The following is a 21,920-nucleotide window of genomic DNA, read 5'->3' as shown; positions in this document are numbered from 1 at the left end:
TATTATTCGAATCTGTTGCTATTGACGAGTTGCGCGGGCCGCAGTGGTATATCTACTCCTCGTCACTGGACCTGACAGAACTCCAGAACCACCAACTCTTTGTACAGTAAGTTTTGAATTCCGATTCTCATTGCGATCGTGCTATGCTGCATGAGTATCATGATAATCAAGGCTGACAATTGCGACAGACTCAAGAAGACTTCACCAATAACTTCCAAACCAACCCCACAACACTCCGGCCATCACCATACAAAAATGGACGATGGATCGGCATCATTCGCGCGGGCCCGGATGAACGCAAATCTGGAGATCGCTTCGCGTGCGCGAGAGGCCGAGCCTCCCAACATGGCGCTGTCAAGGCTCGCGACAAACATGGCGTACCTCCTCTTCAAAGACTACTTGAAGAGGATGAACCAGGAGGACAAGCAGGAGCAAGAGAGAGAGCAGGCTGCTCGCGCTGAGGCCGAGGAGACCAGGCGTCTCCAAAGCGTAAGTGTTCCCGTCTTTGTGTGCTTTGGGCTTGTCAATCCAATGTAATCACGATGCTGACTATCTACTTCTAGTTCTGGAATCGTATTCGTCCCGCCGCCCGCGATCGCGCTTTTCGCAGCGCCTTCCTCCGCACAAAGCTGCAAGATCGCCGTCGTTAATCCGGCATATACGTTATAAGGGTTCCGGGTTCGGAGCATAGCGAGGGCGCTGGGGCGTTGGTGTAGATACATCACAACAAAACACGATTTTGCACTTTCCCCATCCAATTTTCGTAACATTCTGGCGTGACTCGATCCATTGATATGTTCCAGAGCTTCTGGCACAATGTGAGTTGCCGACTACTGAGTGCTCTGACACTACAGACAGCCCGCCGAAAAGCCACCTGCTGATGACAAGGTCGTTGCGGGTGGAGCCATTTGATGTGAAACAGCAACGTAGCCCTCCTTTCTCTTCCTGAAGCTACTGGCAAGCCAGATAGCGCAATGAAAAGAAGTAAACGGTAGTCAAAAACTGAGTCTAGGACTGAACCCAAAGGCAGTCCCGGACCACAGGTGGATGTAAGCTTCGGAGAAGTCCTCATTAGCCAGTCACCGCGCAGAGCCGAAGCTGCGTCCTGTGTGTTTTCAAAAATTGAGGACGACAAACGTAGTTTTCTGGCGAAGAAAAAACATGGGCGGCAGCACTTGATAGAGTCAGAAGGGCACGGACGTTGATCTGAGTGCAGCAACCTGGGCGGCTCAGTACGTCACTGTATACTCCCACGTCCAGCGCCCCAAGTTGCTCCCGAAAATCAGCCATAACCGAGACCTTCCAGACTTTAACGACCGAGCGTCAAGTCACGTGAGGGCTGGGACGCCAAGCGAGAGACCAGTACATAAACCCCTCATCCCCCGTCCCTCCTACTCTCGCACCATGTATTGTCATCATCTTTGTGAGCAGCCCGACCATTCAGCGTACTTGCTTCTCGCGTTGCGCGGACTGCTTGCTTCACGGATGTATGAGACTCTCCTTATTTTTGAATCCAGTTGGTGGGTCACTGGGCTTGCTCAGCCCCACTGGCACAGTGTCGCCAGTATTGCACTATCTCTGGCCGACGCGACCTTTTTCATTGAGTCTTCTCGCTTGCGAGTTGCTTGAGGAAGAAGTTTTTCTTTCCATTGCATGATATCAGTCACTGACATCCTCCAATACTCCGCCGTATCCTGCTGCCTTTTGACTGCACTTTGATGTGAACGCCCAGGGGGAAGACCCGTCACAGGTGCGTGAATGGATGGTAGGAGCGGTTCTTCTTCATCATCGTTGTCGTCCTCCTCTTCGTCTTTCCTCCCATGGCGTACGAGCCTACTGGGAGTAGACTGCCTCCAGGCGAGATAGATGCGGGCACGGAGTTCCTCCTGAGAAGACATTAGTTTACAGATTGAAGGCTGAATTGGACTCGAAGAACTCACTTGGCTCAGTGACCCAAGCCACTCCATGTTCCTGGTCTCGCGTTCCAAGGCGATGTCAATCTCGATGCCGAGGAGAATGACCTCGCGCTCAAAGCGCCGCTTCACGATGCGGGCTGCGCGAAGCTCACGCCAGTTCCATCTGGGCGATGGCCGCGTCGTTGTTGATGATGTCTTGCTCAAAGACGTCATGCTCCGCAATGAGCGAGGAGGAGAGACGAGAGCGGACGACGGGGCAGGGGAAGCGGTGGTCATTGTGTGTGTTGTGATGTCGACTAAAGGCTTCTGTCAGCTACTTGATCTCAAAGCAATCAAAAAGAAGAAGATACTCACTTTTGGTGTGTGGACTGTGTTGGCTTGGGAGCTGTCTTCGACGCGGGGGAGTTATCAAGGCCAAACGCCGCGAGCGCAGCACGTACCCTACCTACAGTCCACCTATGAATTTGCTCCTCACCAGGCAGCCTCCCTCCCCAGTCACCTTCACTACCCCAAGTCATCTCGAAACTCTTTCTCACTCCAAGCCACCACGGCGGCCAGCGACAATCGCTACAACGCAACACAATACCATGCTGAGTCTCCCCTTCCTGTTCCATTCACCCACACGCTGTAGCGTCATCGCTATTCACAAGTGCTCCAAGATGATCGTCTGCGGACAGTTGTAGTTGCTGAAGGAAACCCCTAATGATCATCACAACACTTGGATACCTGAGAGCGCTTCACTCCACTCCTCTACCCCCTCCTCTTATGATCACCGTTAACGCTTCTAGTTTCTCCAAGCGACACTCTGCTGTCGCATTCTCGCCTTTGGCGCTCAACTCCGACACTGTCCTTTTCCAAGGACCTCCACGAGCTAAGTCTTCCCCGTTCCCTCCCCAATACCTGTATCTTGGCCCCGTCGGGCTACCGACACCATGATGACAAACCCCTGTAGTATTCAACGCTCAATCTTGGGTTATTCCTCCTAACTATGCTGAAAGAAAGGAGCACTGTTTGAGAGTGTCAATTTGCTATTTACTCGCTCGCAACTTTGTAAGGCTTTTTTTTAACTCAGCCCAGGTCTTCTACAACGACAAGAACACAACACCCGAACGATAACAGTGCATGTACAAAGGGGAAAGGAAAAGGATGGCACTTCAATAGTGGAACGACCAACGGCCATGTCCCAATGAATATGAGAGCTCAATTCTCAGGTTTGATGGTACATCGCCTAGATTGAAGTGACAGCTAAAACGGCTCGTGGTCTGACTTCTCCTATCGTCAGATCCAGTCGAAAGTTGCCTACATTACTCTACTGTTACTTCTTCAAGTCGATCTCGAACTTTATGTTCATGCCCTCGTATGTAGTTCAAAATGTAGCATGTATCCATGTAGTATATTCTTTATAGTGAGGCATCTTAACCTTGTCGTATGCAGTGACTCATGCGTAGCCTTGGTGTGCCTCGCCCTTATACATACCTTTCCTAGCGCGCTTCCGGCCATGCTGCTCTTGTGATAAGCCCCGGTGTCTCACTGAAAGACCTCAGTTGTGTCCAGGTACCTTCCGTACCGGTGTGACGAAACGGCGCCGTGGGCATAAGGATGGATAGGAAGTCCGCCGCTGCAGAAAAGTCGAGTTGGTAAGGGCCTTATTTCGCACTGTAGATGTCCCTGTAGGTATCCTGGGACATTGAAGTACCAAAGACTTCCGATTTCGATGAGAAATTCTGCAAACAGATCACGCAACTCGCGATCGAAGCATCTATCGCGTGTTGCCCGTGCCGTATCTAGGAAGACGTTCGTGCTGAAGTTTGCGCCGAAGGTGGCGCGGAATGCATCATCCGATCACGCTTGAGCACATCTCCGAACATCATCTTTCCGACATGTCTTTCCCTTCCCGCAACACCAACGTCTCGCCGACATCCAACAATGCAGCCGCCCATTATATGCACCAGTCGATCCCATCGCGTGTCTGTCAAGTTGTGTAGCATCGTTTTACCGACAGACGCGCGCGCAATGCGAAGAGATGGGTCGAGACTGGTCGTTTCGTAACCGCTGTCGAAGCTCGCGAGCAGAGGGGAGCAGTATCGCTGCGTAATGACGAGAATGAGGTTGTCGCGATTTGCTGTAAGCACCGATGTTCGAAGGTTTGGAGCAAATGATGCTCAAGTCGAGACGAGTGGGCAGAATCGGGGTTTGGTGGAAGCTAAAGTTGATAGCTGACCTTTGTCTTCGGCTCACGAACGTCAACAGGATGTCGGGGCAGTTGAGGGCTCTTAGCACCGGTGGAAAAGTTCGGTGAGCGACCGACCCTACGCCACGGGGGCCTTCCTCTCGGTCGTACTCCCAGGCAAGCAAGCCCTGCTTCCCATCTCCATACGAGGACACGGTCTACCCAGTTTGAGAGACCGAACGACGCTGTCAGATGCTTGCGAGGAACTTACACTGCCCAGGAGCGAGTTAGTATGTGCCTTGGTAGCCCTGGAGCCGCCAGTCTGCGTTCTGGCCCAATGGGCGTACGACCAGGTCCAGCATGTCCTTGGCCTGTCGTTGCAAGTCGACTTGTTCCGAAAGAGTGAGAGTCTCTTGTCGATCCAAGACATATTCTTCCCAAAGAGTGAGGACTGCCCATTCAGGACCGAATTGAATGCCCGTGGGATCGAAGACGTATACGCAGTTGTTCTCCAGGGTTATCTTGAATGCACAATGTATGTATCCAAAGCGCTCGCCCATGTAGTACTTGAGCTCCTCGATGTTGGTGATCCAATCAGGCTTTTGAAGACCAGATCTCAGGTCGACTGCCATTTCCACCAGACTCGTCTCACACTGTAGCCCCAGGAGATTTGCCCTCTGCCAAAGGACATCCTGAGACGCTGTTGCCGTCTCACCCAGTGAGGGTAGTGGGTTACCTTCGGCAATCCACCTCTCTCGTCGAACGAGCTCGAATTTGTGCTGGAGCTCACAGCACCACCAACCGAGGATCGCCTCGTAACTACTGGCTTGTCGGTCGTGGGTTGCACAGAAGCTGGTTGAGAGACTTCTGTTGTCGGAAATGTCTCGCGCGCAGATTCGGCAACGGGTACTGCCAGAGAGAAAAGAACTTGCAAGAGAAAGAGAAGAAATAACGGCCATCTTTAGTTTTTTATGGAAAGACGGACGACTGTTCTGATGCCAAAAACGATGTTGGTCAAGATTCAGCTTTGAGGCGAGGCAAGGGATGAGCTTGAACAGCTGCCATTGTCCGTAGCAGAAAGTCGTATTTCCCTCGAGATTCTGAATAGAGCCCCTAATATACGCGCTCACTACGAGCTTGCAATTCCAGCCCCCTCTCACTCAAGACATTGTCCGCCATATAAGGAAATATGTATCCTAACATATCAAATTACAAAGGGAGGGGACAACGTCATAAGACTAAGATAGATCGTTCGAGTCCACAACAATATGGCTAGAAGGTACGCGCGTAGATAGTGCGATACAGCACTCCACTTCACATGCTGTTGTGTAAGTCCTGACCTTCTGCCAAAAGTTCTAGCAACCTATAATCTCATGTTGTAGATGGCAAGCATACTAGACTACCTGAGTGCCGTTGTGCGTCGCTTGTACGTATCCTCCTGAACGGGGCTGATTGCTCGTACGATTAGTAAGGTTTGGTGTTCTGCTCAGTGAAGACATAAGCCAGCTGAAATTGAGCGAGTCGCTACATCCACGCTAGGGTACTCAACACCGACCTTCTACACAAGTTACGTCCGATGTCGACCTGAGCGTCGCGCTTCGAATCAAAGCATAAGGCTTTGTTGCTTCCCATTGTTCATCAAGCGTAGCACTCTATCGGTTCACTAGAGCGGTCGCTGCTGGTGCGCGCTCCCTGAATCGAACAACTTTGGGATGCCTTCGCTTGGCTTCTCCTATCCCATAACGAATGAATGAGCTAACAGTGACTGAAAGTAACCACCGCACTGAGTGTGCAATTCTACGCAACGCCGTCGCCGGCCCGCCTCCCGACGATGCGTTTTACCCGCCGACGAAAAGCCGTCAACACGCCTGACGCCCGCCACGAGCCACAATACCTTTCATCCAACAGTGAGTGGACTCAGATTGACGATTCAGATATGTGGAGACGTCAGGCGGGTCGTAGCGCCATTGCAGAGGAATGTTGCGCCTGGAAACCTACGTCACGCATGCTACAACGGACATAACAGGACATGGCAACCGCCACCACATTACGATATGATCGATCGCATACCCACCGTACGAAAGGCTCATTGGGGAAATATTTGCACTTTTCAAACAGAGGATCAGTGCAGGATCGATGGAGATACACGCCGTCGCGCACATCTATGTGCCAAGGGCAGAACATGACGCCCACCACCACATGATGAACTGACCGATCGTATAGCTATTATATACCCGAACCGATTGCGATTCGTTTTTGCTTTTCAAGAATTGAATCGAATCAGATGGAGCGGAGATATGCGCCGTCGCGCAAGTCAAGTCGCGGAAGGCAGGGCCTCACGACTGACCAACAACATCTAGTCGACCGATGAAGCTGTGCATGGGCTTTGAAACACCAGAAGAACCACACGCGAGGTAGTTTGGTCACTTTGCACTACGGTGGTAGACGGCGCGCTGCCTGTCTCAGGTGGCTCCAGGCCATCCGGCAAAGGTTGGCAATCAACAAGGCCGCGCCACTTTGACTCTGACTTTGACTTTGACTAACATCGAATACCTAGCCAAACGATCACTGCGGGTGCGCGAGACGTAGGCCGTCGTGCCGCCTGCATTTCGCTGTCCGAGTCCTCAGACCAGCATTTCACATCGACAAGGCGTCCGACGACTGCCTCACGAGCGCCCGCCTTACGAACCTCAACTATCGATACGAACCTACTAGAGCTGCGATTGTGGCACTGTGATCAAGCGACTTACAAGTTATATCGCCTTGACGGCATTGGGATGGGGAGCGATATCACAAAGGGCTACGCACGGTGTTCGACAAACATAACGATCACGTCTACAAGCGGGTTCATATCACAGGGCAAATCGTCACGTCGAGGAAGGATGGCGCGGGCGAGGATCAGGCGCGGGTTTGAGAAAGAAGCAAGAATGAAGGGAAAGGCGGAGGTTGGTGATATGGGCTATGGGGGAAAAGATTATGAGAGAGCAGGATGGCATGTGTCGGGAATGACGACGATGACGGCAACGAAGGTAGACGTAGACCTGGCCAAAGACCGTTGAAGAACGAGAAGGGATGGGGTCTGCGAAAGAGCACAACTGATACAACCAGGAACTCATGAAGAGCCGAAGCTCACGTCGAAACGAAGCCGTCACACGACTCTCTCCACGTCTTCACCGCGACCATCACGTCCCTCCTTCCTCCCACATCCTTCCAGCTACCAAACCACACACCACCGCTCCTCGACCCGCCACCCCACCTCCGCAAAGTCAAAACCTACACGGCGCGGACACAGCAAATCCAAACAACCCCGCCCCATAGCACACGAGCAATCCCAGAGCCTCAGCGAGGAATAGGAAGGTGCGGCTATGCGGCTACAAGAGACTTCTGATGCTGAAGCTTGTGAAGGGAGGTAAGGCGAGTATCTGAACACTTTTCGGGATCGGCTGGGGGGAGTGTGAGGCCGGGACATAACTATGAGGGATAATGGTGAGTAGAATGAAGATTGGAGGAGAGTGGAAGGTTGGTGGGCTGTGATGGAGGGGTTTGGACAAAGAGGGGGGATGGGAGACTAGGGGATGGGTGGACATAGGGGTGTGCTAGGAGAGGGAAGCAGAAGTGGAATACACAGCGCCATGGGCGGCCGGCCTCGCAAAGGGCAAAAGGAGTGGATGTGGTAGGTGGTATGAATGCAGTGAATGGGGGGAGAAGAGGGAATACGCAGGGCAATGAGAGGCCGAACTCAGTCGAAGGCATAAGGGGATACCGCAAGGATATGAGGGATTGATGTATGCAACAGAATCGGGGAAGAAGGCAGCCAAAGGACCGAGGGCGTCATACTTTGGCATGCTGAGAAGCAGGGGAAGGGGTTGAGAAGGGGAAGGGTGAAGCATCACGGATATAGGCGTGGTAGTCATAGGTGGTCGTGCGGTCGTATGAACAGCGACTCGCGGCATATTATCAAGCTTGGAGGAGCATGAGCTGGAGGGTTAGTCATATCTGTAGTCAACATGAAGATTAAGACTTCTTGAGTCGATCGATCAAAATGGCTGTGAGTCCAGGCATCTCATATACCGTGTCTCGAGCTGGGGGAAACCGTAGCATCAAGATGATGCCGGACAAACTTCACATCAGATCAAATACATGTCTTTCGACTTCGCGGTCTCTCAAGACATCATGAGAAAGACCAGTGCCTTGACTTGGAGAGCGAAAATGGACGTCATGCACATGCCAGTGATCATGCACAGCGATCCAGCCTGCTTTGCCAGCCGGTCTCGCTGTCGGAATTCGGTCGTTCTTGCTCAAGGGTTGCAATCCACAAGGGCTCGATGAGAAGCGTTTTTGAAGGCATACATGTCTTCAGTCATACGCAAGTCTGCAACAGGGGCTGGAAATCCCACTTTTCAGTGAGTGCAAATGTTGTGGTTGCTCCGTCATCTCGTCGGACTCAAGGTGCTTTAACGGACTTGAAGCGATTGCGGAGTTGGCGACGTCCCGTCTTGAACATCAGAAGCGCGGGTGCAGTGGCTTGTCTGCCGCCCTACCACTTTCTCCATCCACGCAATGAGAACTGCATTGCAGTCGCCGTCTCGTCGAGCTACTGCTGCAGCTGCGTGTACTTGCAAAGCAGACAAAGCTATGTCTTGAGACCTTGCTGTCGCTATCCGAAAGTCCTCAGAATATTTGCCATAGCAAACTCAGCACTGCATCGCCTTGTGTGGCTGAGGCCCATCTTGATAATCGGCTAGGCCAGCAGCTCCTAACGACGGTCACCGTCGACAATGCCCCCTTCTCCTTGCCATCGCGCTCCTTCTGCGAGGCCGTCTCTCATTTTCTGTGGCCCGTGCGCAGGTAGCGGGTGAGTTCGCCTTAAGGTGAGACTTGCACCTCCCTACCATCGACTTCATCACACTCCCCAAAGTCGCAATTTTTGCTGTGCATCCTCTTCTTCATCTTCTTGACGAACTCGTGTCATCCCCCAAAACTCCTGAAACCACACCGCCGATGCTTTCGAGCCTGCCGCGGGGTAGGATGACGATTCTGGGTCGGACATGGCGCTTCAGCCCCTCTCCGGTGACGAGGCGACCTCCAGTGGGATCAACGGGCTTCTCTGGTGCTCAATGCACTCAAGAGATGTACCGACTCCGCTCCTGATCCCTCGCTGTTGACGCCGCCGCCTTCGCCGGGCTGGTGTCGACCGATGCAGCTACTCAACCCGACTGCCCTTCCTCCGCCGCCGCTGTACCAGCTAGATGACTATGCTTGACCGTTGCTGACAACATCGCTATTCCAGATCATTACAGCAGAATAGAAGAGTTCTCTCTGGGATTGTCGCTACTGGCTGAACACCTGAGCCTGTACAGACGAACGCCGACTACCACACTCACTTTTCGTCTCTACAAAAAGTTCGCACAGGCCAGGTGTTCAGTCCGGCACGTCTTACGAAACGCACTCCTCGATCGGTAAGTCAAACGTCCAACACTGTCCAAGGTATACCCGCTTGTGCAACGCCGTACTAACGTATGAGTGCTCAGACATGCCTGCATCATGGTCTGGATAGCTGGTCATTCTCCGTGGTATGGTCCAACCCACTCGTATGTCGTCGATACAAATTGCTCTTCAACAGCAAGTGGCCATACCACGGAGCGCTCCTTCGAGCACATTACCTCCCGTAAGGGCACAAAAGCGAACATACACGCCTTGCTAGCGTTGCTAGCACACGGGCCAATAGCTTCCGTTATCAACCAGGGCGTCCTCGTCGACACGGAGGAAGTCACCTCTGGTGATAGTCGCCAGCTATCACTAGGGGTGCAAAAAGTTTTCAAGACGACAATGATCCGATCGTCATATCTCCCCTGCCGCCAGCACGACACCAACGATTTCGAAATGGTGTCTGATCAGAAGCATGGCGGTATTCGGCGTTTGGCACAGCGACATGATGGCGCCCGGCGGCGTATATGCTCAGTAAGTTCAACCCACCTCCAAGCGGCCTTTGGTCATGCTAATCTCTCGAGAAGTCATCAAAGGTTCCACCAACAACCAAGTCGTCGAAGTCCCGACGCATTCCGTCCATGGGCCAGCGTTCGAATGTGCTGTGAACGAGCCATCCGCCGATCCCCGCCAACATATCCATCAAGGTCGTACACAGATATGGCTCCGGCTACGAGATTGCTGAGAAGGCAGAAAGAAAGAGTTGAGGAGTGAGTTCGATCCACCTGCCGGTGTCCTTGGCTCATACTGCTCGGTCCAGAAGGCACCAAAGGACGTACCACCCGGAAAGTCGACAAAGTCCTGACGCAACACCATCTATAGGCATCTTCTTCCACGGAGCCACTTGGAATTTACGCACTTTAATCATCGGCGACCATTTCGATTCTTCGGCGAGACAACAAAGCGGCCATCAACGGGACGAGCAGCGTACGACACGACTTACGTCTGCAATAACGCGATGACCATCCCAAAAGTTAAGTCGCACGTCCGGCTCCGGGGCTGGTCGAAGCAGCGTAGAACCAACAAGAGGCACTACGGCGCCCTAGAACACTTCATGCCCGGATGCCAGTGTCCAGAGCCGTATCCAGGAGTAGGAGTAAGAATGGGAGTCGTCGGCTCAACAAAGCCTGCTTCCAGACAAAGACACTACCTGGACAGAACCTAGGATAGGTTCCAGGTACCACAAACCGGCGACTCTCGGGTTTATGTCTTCGATCCCTTTTTTCTCTGTTGCCGGAGCCACGCAGTGCTGGTGCCCAAGCTCAGCGAGAGCACAATGACGAGCTACTTATCGATGACAAGAAGAGAGGAGAGACATACACGCAGCTGCTTTTGTTTCATGGTTTTCTCCAACTGGAATGTACGCTCCTGTCGACTCCTCCTCCAACCAGGCTATCACAGTCGATGGTTATAGCTGTGACATCTCTGTATCATCCATAGGCGATGAAATCGGGCTACGACAACAGCCCCGGAAACCTTTCCGTGACGATACAAGGAGACGGAGTTAAAGAGGGTTGGGGAGAAGCAAGACCCCTCAGTGGTACAAGATGCGCTGGTACGAGAATAGCGCGCGTGTTCCCATGATTATCAACAGACCCAACATTGCGCCCAAGAAGGTCAAGGAGTCCGTGTCTACCATGGATCTTCTTCCAACATTTGTCGACCTCGCTGAGGACAAGTAGATGATCGTCTACCACTAGATGGTGCCAGCCTCCACGACTGGGCTCCGGCCTGCGAGCCTTGTACTCACTTCGCAGTGCGCCAAGCTTGACAGCCCTCGCGGGCACAGTCGCAGCCCGAGCAGACACCACCCAAGTCGTCAGGCAGAGGCGGCCCATCGCCACGCTCAGCGTGCCGGAGATCGCCCGATACTCAACGTGAGCACTGACCTGGAATTGACAGAATCGGAGCTCCAACCATCTCAAGACGCCCGACTGGATATCTTGGTCGTCACGGCCGCCATGCTGATAATGGTCGACGCAACTCAGCTTCAGGCTCTAGCACGGTCACCTAGCATCAGCCATCCAAGCCATTGCCCATACTGCTGGAGTTGCGCACAACGCAAAACTGATCGCCGACAGAGCTGCTCAGGCCCCCGCAGTCGAAGGTTGAAGAAGAACTGGGAAATCACCCTTGCACTACCGCTACTCGATGCGAATCGTACCTAGAACATCCTCATGTGGAGGTAGTGTAGGAATTTTCCGCAATTCCCGCACATGGATGTCACCAGACGCACTGCTGCGCGCGCAGCAAGTCGCCGAAGTCCCGGTGCGATACCATCTATGGGCCGTCCTACGACTGCATGGGTGACGACGTCGAGTGCCGTGTGTTCATGGACTCGGACACCGATCTACCGCCATATGTCCACTGCTGCACCATCTAGGCAATCGACTACCAGACTGCGCTTCGCCTCTGCCGAACTCATCGTCGTTTCGGATGTCAACGAGTGCATCGCGATCTTGAAGTCTGGGAGCACTGCGTCGGAGGCAGGCGTGTCAAGAAAATCCCCGCCATCGCCGACGACTTGGCTAACCTGACAGACCCAGACACTCGAGCATTCCATTAGCCGCCCTGCCTTCAACGCCAAGAACCACGAGGACTGCCACAACAAATTGAACATCCGACGCTACGAGGACGCCGAGAAGGACTCTTGTAGTGCGACGGTCTTTGAGGGCACCGCTCGACGCCCCACTCGGCCGTGCTACCATCGACAAGAGTGTCGCCTTCAAGATCTGCGCCGAGAACAACAGCGTCACGTGGAAAGCGATGACGATGACGAGATCACGACAGCAACATTTCTTTCCCGTCTGAACCCAACGAGGGGATCTGGATATCTCTTTCAAAAACATAGCATGAAAAAGACGCTTGGCTCGGGAACACGAAGAAGCCGCAGCTGCGTTGGCTCGATCTTGCATGAAGCGCATTGGCTTTCATTCAAGCTGTTACTATCTGGAATTGTTCGATAGTTGGATTCGTAACGTGGAATGAATAGATAGCGAGTCTCCAGCCTATACCGTCCGAGAGTGAACCAATGCTGACGTCTTCCAGGAATTATTGAAGTTCAAAAGAATCGTCTGGTTCTTCTTCCTTGCGTGATGTCGATCCAGGATGTGACGGCAGCAGCTGACTTCGACAGTGCTGGTGATGCTGATGCTTAGCTGTCTCTCGTAGCTTCGAAGATGATGGGCATCTCGTACGTGAAGCTGCGGCTTCAATGGCAGATTCCAGATAGTAAGTCGAGAGCTCTGATATGCTCTTTTGCAAGGCTGACGGTTCCGCGGTCAATTTGTCGCTGTTCAAGTCTCACTGCCGATGGCCCCTCGCCGGTATCTCGCTGTCGGATGTCTCGCTGGCGATGATCTGCAGTTTGTGTCTCGCTGGCGAAGTCACGATGCGATACTGCCCAGCATTGTTGACCATTGCTCCAGCAGAATGCACCAGCCGCCACACCATGCGGCCTGGTCAAGGCAGCTCGACCTACTGCCCACGGAAGCCGAGTATGCCACACCACATGCCCCATCGACAGCAAGATCGAGGAGCGCTGCGGGCTTGATCCACGCCTGCGCCGATGAGCAATGAACCTTTGGGTTCTCCGACAGCATGCCCATAGTCTCCATCTCTTGCTGGCGTGTATCCTCTCCATGAGTTCCTCGCGGTTGCCCAAGTCTCCCGCACAGCATGTTCTAGGCCCAGTCCCTTCATCCAAACCGAGTCGCCTTACTTTCGAGTATGCGATGGCGTCGGGTTTAGTCGTCTTCGGTATACGAGGGTTGCAAGAGTCAACGGTGGCCGTGATGGTACCAATTCGGAGGCAGTAGATGAGGTATCCATGGTCGGCTTCTAGTATAAAGCGTGACGGCCCTCACCAGGCACTCCGCGAGGGTGTCTACGTAGCCAAGCTACTGCCTCACATGTGAGCATGATGCAGCGCCATGCCGCCACAGTATCGACAGCGAGATGGACTATCGTTGTGGTAGCTGCCAGCCTTTGGCCAGCAATGGGGCATGTGCTTTGCCTCGTGCGCAGTGCTTCGGTGATGCTTGTCGCTAAGACTTATCAGCGGAGGTGAGGGCGGGGGTGTGTCGGAGGCAACTCTGAAGTCAACCCAAGGAGGATGTCGCTGCCGATGCGAGACTACAGCAGCAGCTTGTTGTTTGTCAGTCAATGCATCAGCAATTTCTCTGCACGTTCTCTTGCCCTTGCTGGTTGATGTATGTGGCTTCGAGGCGGGGTAGCGGCGGAGTAGGCAGGATCAGGGAGGGGCAGCGAAGGTCAAGCATGTCAACAATAAAGACGAGAGATACTTACTGGGGTCTTCCGAAATCTTCTCCCGCTGTCTGTGCCTCACACGACGATACCGAAGGCCCTCGCTCAGCGGGTGAGGCTCGCAGGGACGGCTCTGGCTGTTCTAAACCTCACTCGCAACGCCAGAAGCTGCGACAAGTGCGCAGACGTACTGAGCAGAATGAAGGAGCTATTCTGAAGCTTCGCGTATGCTCCATATTGCTGTCGGGGGCGAGAGGGGTGCGGGAGGCTACGATGGGTGTTGGAGGACATCCGCGCAGGCCGGATTCTCGCTGTATACAACCGGGAGGCAGTTGATCAAGTCGATGATGGCGATGTGCTCGCATCTATAGAGCTCCGGAAGAAATTCCAGGGCGATCGCAGGGGGTTGATGTGGGAGCTGCGGTGGTGGAGGGGCATATGCTCGGAATTTGGTGATAGAGACTTTGGTGTTGCAGCAATGAACTTCAGTTGACCCCAAGACCGTGCATTGTTCGGCTTCACCAACCAGCGCCACTATATACCACACCCTTCCCAACCACTCAGGCTGAGCCTATGGATTGCCCCTCTCGGTCTGCCCGTACTGGCTGCCTGGAGGCCCCTTCCTCGCCTCAGAATGGCAGGCAATACCATGTACGACGTCGTGGTGTTATCCTCGAGTCCGCCGGCCGCTTCCCCGCTACATGATGCCCCCTCCCGTCGCGTCGCCATGCTTGCGTCCTCTCCTCTCGCATTCTCTCCTCCTGCGAGCCCCCTCAGACCGGCGGCCGGCGCGTCGAAGAGCAATGCGAGAGCGGCTCCTATTCCCGAGGGAGCTGTCAGAGGATTCGCCACCGTCGGCAGCCTCATACGCTCTGAGCATTTTACGAGCCGCCTAGACGACGACTTCGATGCGATACAGCAAGCGCACTCACGGCGAACATCGCAGGATATCACAGAGCCTCCTTTGGCTGCGGAGAAGCCCAAGAAACGAACCACGAAGAAGTCTACAACTACTACTACTACCGCCACCGCTGCAGACGGCTCCGAGAAGCCCAAACCGAAGCCTCGAGCGCGCAAACTCAAACCCAAGTCAGACAAAGAAATCCTGGACTCGGACGACGAAATCCGACGCCCACTGCAACGACCTACAAAGTCCCCTTTCTTCGACGACGATGCGACAGAACCTCTGGTCGAGCCTGCGGCACCAGCTGCGGATGCGCCGAAGCTCACCAAGTTAGGCAAGCCCCGTAAGCCTCGCGCAAAGAAGGCCAAGACTGCGGAAGATGGCGCAGAGTCTGTGCCAAAGCCAAAGAAACCGAGGGTCACAAAGGCGAAAGCAGGGGCGGGGAAGGGCAAGCAGGGAGATGCGTCGCTCGTTTCTGCGCATTTCCAAGATGTGGCAGACGGAGGCGAGGGGTCGGCAACACGGCCTTCTGTAGAGGATCACGACACTCAGGTCAAGCCTCAATCGATCTGGGATGTGCCGGAAAGCCCTAAGCCGAAGAACAAGGCCGCACCGAAGCAGCGACAGCCAGATCCCATTGCAGAGGGATTGGAGTTGGAAGAGGCTGTCGTAAGGAGGAGAGATTGGACGCCGCCACCCGATACCACAATCGCATCACCGTTTACGGACTCGACTGGAAAGGAGAACAAGATCCTCTCGCAAAACGCCGATGGCTCCTTCACAAACCTCCTCTCCAACTTCGCATACGCACAATCGCCATCTGCGCAGGCCGCTGCAAAGTCGGCCACCGCAGCTCCAGGGGCCGTGGCTGCGACAAAGCGGCGGAGAATCGAGCTCGTCGAGATACCCAGCAACAACACCAACTCAAGAGACTCGTCCCCTGAGAAGGGTAAAGCACCGAAGAAGAAGCCGCGCACGATTACCGACCTCGTCACGGAGCAGTATGCCCTGAAGGATGCACAACCGGTTCCAGATGATGCGACTAGCAACTTCTTTGAGCCTCAAGCTTCTACAACTACAACAAAAGTGCCATTGAACGACGGACCGACAGCTGATGGCGATGCAGTACCAAAGAAGCCGGTGCGCAGGCGTAACAGCTCAAAGTCGGCCACAGAGAAAGCAGATCCCAAGCCAAGATCGAGGAAAGCATCTACAAAAGCTGCCGCCAAGCCCAAGCCTGTCGCGGAGAGGTTGCTCAGTCCTTCGTCTGCAATGTCGCGTTTGCAGCAGCAGGATGTCTTGTTCGGAACATCAAGTCAGCTTGTGCTTGAAGAGTCGCCGACAATGGTGCGTCAACTACAGTATGCACTGAACGAGTCTGAGCAGGAGGTCGACAATGCTGCATATGACGCGCCGCCGCGATGGCCACGGCTGGGTAGGGTGGAAGGCAAGCGCGGGCTTTGGGCTGCGAGTGCAAGAGATGATGAAGGTGGCATGCTTGAGCACTTGAAAGACGTCTATATACCCGAGCCAGACCGAACGCAAGACATTCCATTGCTCATGCATGGCACTACGGATGCACCTGATGAGCAAGCCGATGATCAATCTGACTTCATAGATATTGACGATATACCACCGGATCCGCCGCCACCAATTACCATATCTTCTGATCCACCAATGCCACCTCCCACCACTTCACGCGCAACTCCAATTACGAAATTACGCAATGATGATAACCATATCAAAGATATGGGATTTAGAGACATTGACGACTTCGCACAAGATCCACCACCTTCCGGGCAGAAGCCAGCATCGCCACATAGCTTCGTTGATATTGATGACTTTGACTTTCCCCCCTCTGCGCAGATGCGGAGATCGCCAGTTTCGATCTTCAAACCTCCAGCCTCAGCACCGATCACCATGGACGGCTCACCAAAGAAGCGCGGAAAGCCACCAGAGTCACATTCTACAGTACCCACCTCAGTCTCCGCATCATCGACGCCAATACTGAAGCCCCGCGCAAAGTCAAAGACTAAGACCAAGACGCCGTCAACCCCGCCAACAGGCTCTGGACGTTTCATCGACATCGACGAGATCCTCGACTCCGAAGACGAAGCCATGCAGCTCCTCTCTCTCACGCCGCCCCGAACAACCAAACAAGTCAACTCCCAGCCTCTATCTCTAATCACCCTCTCCCCCACCACTTCGCCTAGCAAAACGAAGACAGCGAAATCCACAACGGCCGACCCTGCCTTAACACCCATCTACCGCACATCAACCCCCCTTCTCGAATGGCCCAACATCAAACCCCAGATCTTCTCACAGATAACGAGTCATATTCGGTCTTTACCTCCAACACGCGACCCCGCCCACCCGACCTGGCACGAGAAAATCCTCATGTACGACCCCATCGTCATCGAAGACTTCACCGCGTATATCAACATGTACACGCCCATCCGCGTGTACAAGAAAGCCACGCAGAAGCAGATTAAAGCGTGGAACGCGGATATGAAGAAGCGGGGTAAAGAGGTGCTGAGTGTGGGGATTGGGATAGAGAGGCAGAGGAATGCGGAGGGGGAGTATGTGGATGAGGTGTTGGCTGTGGAAAAGGAGTTGGAGGGAAGTATGGTGCAGGGGTGGTGTGAGAGTTTGAGTATTTGTTGTATTTGGGGTGAGAATAGGACGAAGAAGGGGACGGCTAGGAAGGGGTTTTACTGATGATGAGGTGTTATACTGTTCCAATGCTCTAATGAGATACTTAGACACTGAATTAGCGTCATCGCCTTGACATCTTCGCTTCCAGAAATTCTGTCACAGACTGCATCCATCGGCAGTATTTCCATGGAGATTTTGTCCAAGATTATTCCTCGCAATTGTGCCTGCATGATGTCGAGACGTTGAAGATGACGTCGATTTGCCGCAACGGGATCGGACGGACGCTAGCACATTAGATCCACTTCACTTGCAGCGGAACAAAACCCACCGCATCCCGTGGGTTCATGTGCGAGATGCAGACGCGCACTACATGCCTCCCGCAATCCACACAAAGCATCAATGCGCGGTATGCAACAAGGTCTACTCCACCAATAGCCATCTTCGTCGGCATGAAGCGTCACGTGAGACCCTCTCACCCAATCAATCATCCTCTGCTCACAATAGCTAGATTTTGGCCGGCAAGACTTGACATGTCCATCATGCCATGCGCAGTTTACCCGACGGTAGGTTCATTTCTGAGTGTACGCGTTTGATGGTTGCTGACGTGAAGGCAGAGACCTCGCTCGACGCCACTTGTCAAACTGCTCTTCTGCTCAAGGCAATGACGTGAATTTACCCACATTGAGGCGCGGCAGAAAGCGGCTTTCATGTGATGCATGTTCGCAGCGGAAGGTGTCATGCGATACCAAGACGCAGTGTGCGCGTTGTCGCATTAGTGGCGCGGTGTGTACGTATAAGCGGCTGGACGGCGTTTCTTTGGGCGTTACTTCATCCGTCGGAAGGAGCCATAACGCCAATGAAAGCAATGCCAACGGACAGCGCGTGGGCATCTCCATCGACTTCCTCCTCAATTTCACGAATCCCTCAGGCTATCGCCCATCCGCTGCCATCGCCGCTGAAGCTGCTGAGCTGGACGACCAGGATGGCGTGACGCTCGCACAACCAGACACACATGACCAAGACATGGCGCACGACCAGTCATTCTTCGAGTTCGCTGACATCCCCTCCGTATTCTTTGGTTTCCCATTTCTGGTGTCAGGGAGAGAATACGATTATCAATCTCTGATCAAAAACGATAGTCTAACACCTGAACTGGAAGATGCGTACGCCTTGGAAGTCCGTGTGAGAGAGATGCTACAGCAGTTGTCTGCTAAGCACATCTCGATGCTTGAATGCAATGATGCATTTGATGCGACATTTGACTATCAACTTGCGGAAGCCGTCTTCACAGTCAGGAACGTGCGGCACTTTGTGTGGGCTTTCTTCCGCTACTTTCACTACTCTTTTCCTATTTTGCACAATCCGACGTTCGATATACAAACAGTATCTTTTCCGCTTTTACTCACGCTTGTCTTGTTCGGGTCGATGACGGCTTTAGAGTCGGATGCTTCCATTGGGATACGAAGGTTCTCACACGTTGCAGAGGCATATATATTTGATCAATTGGTATCACGGCAGATGTTGCAAGCTGATCAATCGGTATTGGTTGATGATGAGCATCTTCAGCTGTTGCAAGCAGGTCTATTGTTCTTGGTCTTTCTGAACAACAGTAACGAAATCGTCACAAGACGGCGAATCCGCCTTCAGCGAATTCCGTCGCTGGTGACAGCGGTGCGAGCTTCAGGCTTGTTTGCGCACAAACAAAACCACATCGTTCCCGGTCAACATGAGTATGACTGGCAAGGTTTCATCAACGATGAGATGCGATTGAGGTACTGTAAGCTCGCTCACATTGTGTGCTTAAAGTCGTTAACAACACTCGCAGATTGGGTATGTGGACCTGCTTCTTCGATACCACCCTCTCCATATTTTTCAACAATACCCCACAAGTTGCCATCTGTGAGACGACAGGTGGTCTGCCCTGCGAGGAGACTCTGTTCAGAGCTGAGACCGCCGCCGACTTCGCGCGCCTTGCATCGCTTCAGCTTCCGCGACCACGAGCGGATACATTACCCGAGCTCATGTCAAGTGTGCTTCTTTGTCCTGTTTCAAGGCATGCGGATGAACGGAAAGAGCGCGTTTCACCACTTAACATGCTGATACTTATCTGCGGTCCGTTTTCACATCACCCATACTATCGTGACCCTACTGACTCTCATAGCACTGCTATCTATCGTCATGACATCCAGGATGAGTCTCCTCACGTCTATAAGCACAGAGCCGATGCTTCAGGCCATCGACCGATGGAAGGCTCTCTGGGATGTGGTGAGCAAAGACAGCGAAGGAGGAAACTTGCCCAATCTGAGGTTCGAGAAGCACGCCGTAGATTACTGGTGGCTTACGAAGACTCTCCTGAGGGTGTCAAAGTCGGGTGACAGGAGTTGTCGGTATATGCAGCCTGTGCCTTGTGATTCGGCGCAGGACTTGCATGATTTTGTCAGGAGGTATAAGGATTTTGTTTTGTAGGCAGTGTTGCGCTCAGATACAGTCAAATACGTTATCACACAGTCGGTCGAGCAGGCTTCAGTCTTGCGTATGCGGGCTCTACGGGAGTGAACGCTACCTGAACAGTGACGTTGGCATCCCAAGATGTGGATGATGGACCAGAAAGACCTGGCGCGTGGGTCTATCGCCGAGTTTGGGGTTCATCGCCGACATGGGTTCATCGCCGAACCTTCGATGCGCCGCCGCGCCTCCGCACTACATCTCGCGAATCTAGATTTCAGCGTCCGCGGATTCCGACGCGATCTTGGTGATGATTAGCGCGTCCTTTTGCAAGGGCCCAGAGCCGCGACTGACGAAGACGTCAGCGTAGAAATTAGTATATACCTGGAACGCGTCCGCCGGGCTTCTCAGAAGAGCACGCACATCTACAATATTGCGTGAGAGACTTGCTACTGTGCCTAACCCTTCATATTAATGTACAGAATGGCTCTAAGGCGATCAGGGAGAGCGGCGACACGTACAGCACAGCAGACTGCGAGTAGCCCGATGAAGAGAAGACACTCCAATTCCTCAACTGGTGAAGAGACGCTCAACAAACGCGTCAATCGCCATGCAGCAAATCGTTCAGCAAAAAGAGACACTGTCGCACAAAGCAGTGATGGAGAAGAGAAGGAGACGAACGACCAGGCCAGCAATGTCAATGTAGACAACAACAACGCCGGTGCAGACAAGAAGTGGAAAGCATGGTCAGCCCACGCGACATCCACGCCATACCCCGACTTCGGTCATCCAACAAACCGCGAATGCCGACTCGCCTACGAAGTCCTTCACAAACTACACAACGACGCCGTGGAGGCCGAGTTCAAAGACTCCAATACACCCGAGACAATCCCATTCGTTCTCGACGCCCTCATCGTCGCCGTGCTCAGCCAAGCAACAAGCTGGAATAATGCGAAGCGCGCAATGGACAGCATGAAAGACACCTACGGCTCGGTATTCGCCTACGAAGAAATATACACCGGTGGTACGGAGAAGCTGCAAGAGACTATCCGCTGCGGCGGGCTTCACGTCAGAAAGACGAAGATCATCATGTCGATCTTGGAGGAAGTAAAACGACGGTACGGGAGCTGGAACCTTGATCACCTGCTCGAAGCCAGCGACGAAGATGCCATGAAAGAGCTCATGAGTTACAAGTACGTGGGGCCAAAGTCTGCTTTCGTTGTCATGGGGTGGTGTTTGAAGAGGAACCGGTTCACGGTTGACACGCATGTTTATCGCATCGCTGGATTGTGGGGTTGGAGACCGAAGGAGGCGACTAGGGAGAATACGCAGTTGCATTTGGATGCTGTGATTCCGCCGGAGCTCAAGTTCAAGTTGCACTTCTTTCTCATTCAGCATGGAAGGACTTGTCCTGCGTGCCGCGGTGGGAGCAAGGACACAAAGGGGTGTGAGGTGCTTAAGGAGGTGAAGCAGCAACTCAAGAAGACAGATTAGGAAGTGAATGATGAATAACAGTGCCAGTAGACGCGCTCATCAGCGGTGACGCCGTCCTCGACGCAACAACCTCAACAGCACTCCCTTTGTGTCTCAGTCACTTCGCCATTCACCACAGCACCTCGCCGCTGTGCTTCTCACCCTCCCTCTATATAAACAGCAATTTCCAAGCCCAATACTCTATTTCCCTTCAAACAACTACCCACTACCACACACACTACTTTACTACCAATTTCCAAAGCCACTTCACACCATCACTACACACCACCTCCAACCACACTACCATCACCACTACAACAACCATGCCAGGCGAAACTTCCTCATACACCTACTTCTGCTGCAACCCCTCTTGCTACGCCACCAACATCGTGCACAACGTTCCCCGGAGCCCATATCCGCAGTTCCAGCACCAGTTCAAGTGCACAAAGTGCGGCGCCCAGCAACTCACTGGCATGTGGCAGGAGTACCACGGTACTACTGGTGAAGGACACAAGGGGTTTTAGGATGCCGGTTGGGGCATACGAGAGAGTTGGGGGTCGTCGGGTGGGGGCGTGAGAAGGAGGTTGCAGAAGACAGGGGGCAT

At 53.4% G+C, this 21,920-nt stretch overlaps 7 protein-coding genes across 7 annotated transcripts; 5 read left to right on the top strand and 2 right to left on the bottom strand.

The window, feature by feature from the left end:
• Positions 1 to 1,538: 1,538 nt before the first annotated feature.
• On the bottom strand, positions 1,539 to 2,192 carry BKA58DRAFT_397535 (uncharacterized protein; the record flags this gene model as incomplete). The annotated part of the gene is made up of 2 exons (XM_046171431.1): positions 1,539 to 1,886; positions 1,941 to 2,192. The coding sequence occupies 2 exons, from the start codon at positions 2,190 to 2,192 to the stop codon at positions 1,539 to 1,541; spliced, it is 600 nt and encodes a 199-aa protein (XP_046032223.1).
• A 1,941-nt stretch (positions 2,193 to 4,133) lies between these two features.
• Positions 4,134 to 5,237, bottom strand: BKA58DRAFT_374923 (uncharacterized protein). Its single transcript, XM_046169378.1, has one exon. It carries the CDS (start codon positions 5,043 to 5,045, stop codon positions 4,374 to 4,376), a length of 672 nt encoding a protein of 223 aa, XP_046032222.1. The 5' UTR covers positions 5,046 to 5,237; the 3' UTR covers positions 4,134 to 4,373.
• A 4,393-nt stretch (positions 5,238 to 9,630) lies between these two features.
• BKA58DRAFT_397534 (uncharacterized protein) lies at positions 9,631 to 10,287 on the top strand (the record flags this gene model as incomplete). Its single annotated transcript, XM_046171430.1, has 1 exon — positions 9,631 to 10,287. One exon carries the CDS (start codon positions 9,631 to 9,633, stop codon positions 10,285 to 10,287), a length of 657 nt encoding a protein of 218 aa, XP_046032221.1.
• An 833-nt stretch (positions 10,288 to 11,120) lies between these two features.
• BKA58DRAFT_397533 (uncharacterized protein) lies at positions 11,121 to 12,139 on the top strand (the record flags this gene model as incomplete). The annotated part of the gene is made up of 4 exons (XM_046171429.1): positions 11,121 to 11,251; positions 11,331 to 11,450; positions 11,768 to 11,897; positions 11,957 to 12,139. 4 exons carry the CDS (start codon positions 11,121 to 11,123, stop codon positions 12,137 to 12,139), a joined length of 564 nt encoding a protein of 187 aa, XP_046032220.1.
• A 2,212-nt stretch (positions 12,140 to 14,351) lies between these two features.
• BKA58DRAFT_374920 (uncharacterized protein) lies at positions 14,352 to 17,622 on the top strand. Its single transcript, XM_046169377.1, has one exon. It carries the CDS (start codon positions 14,474 to 14,476, stop codon positions 17,459 to 17,461), a length of 2,988 nt encoding a protein of 995 aa, XP_046032219.1. The 5' UTR covers positions 14,352 to 14,473; the 3' UTR covers positions 17,462 to 17,622.
• A 111-nt stretch (positions 17,623 to 17,733) lies between these two features.
• BKA58DRAFT_34942 (uncharacterized protein) lies at positions 17,734 to 19,916 on the top strand. Its single transcript, XM_046168491.1, has 5 exons — positions 17,734 to 17,859; positions 17,907 to 17,961; positions 18,013 to 19,170; positions 19,224 to 19,510; positions 19,560 to 19,916. The coding sequence occupies exons 1-5, from the start codon at positions 17,769 to 17,771 to the stop codon at positions 19,862 to 19,864; spliced, it is 1,896 nt and encodes a 631-aa protein (XP_046032218.1). The 5' UTR covers positions 17,734 to 17,768; the 3' UTR covers positions 19,865 to 19,916.
• Positions 19,917 to 20,332: 416 nt separating this feature from the next.
• BKA58DRAFT_298201 (uncharacterized protein) lies at positions 20,333 to 20,992 on the top strand (the record flags this gene model as incomplete). The annotated part of the gene is made up of 1 exon (XM_046166901.1): positions 20,333 to 20,992. A coding segment is annotated over one exon (660 nt), but the record flags the coding sequence as incomplete, so codon positions are not given.
• Positions 20,993 to 21,920: the final 928 nt, after the last annotated feature.

Source organism: Alternaria rosae (assembly GCF_020736505.1).
Source record: "Alternaria rosae strain MPI-PUGE-AT-0040 chromosome Unknown BKA58scaffold_1, whole genome shotgun sequence".
NCBI lineage: Eukaryota > Fungi > Ascomycota > Dothideomycetes > Pleosporales > Pleosporaceae > Alternaria > Alternaria rosae.
This window is presented reverse-complemented; position numbering and strand designations above follow the sequence as displayed.

Excerpts from the sequence above, each read along its gene's own strand:
- BKA58DRAFT_374920 (XM_046169377.1), top strand. The coding sequence starts at position 14,474 with ATGGCAGGCAATACCATGTACGACGTCGTGGTGTTATCCTCGAGTCCG.
- BKA58DRAFT_34942 (XM_046168491.1), top strand. The coding sequence starts at position 17,769 with ATGCCTCCCGCAATCCACACAAAGCATCAATGCGCGGTATGCAACAAG. Across the intron at positions 17,860-17,906 it reads TCGTCGGCATGAAGCGTCAC|ATTTTGGCCGGCAAGACTTG; the intron begins GTGAGACCCTCT and ends CACAATAGCTAG. Across the intron at positions 17,962-18,012 it reads CATGCGCAGTTTACCCGACG|AGACCTCGCTCGACGCCACT; the intron begins GTAGGTTCATTT and ends ACGTGAAGGCAG.
- BKA58DRAFT_374923 (XM_046169378.1), bottom strand. The coding sequence starts at position 5,045 with ATGGCCGTTATTTCTTCTCTTTCTCTTGCAAGTTCTTTTCTCTCTGGC.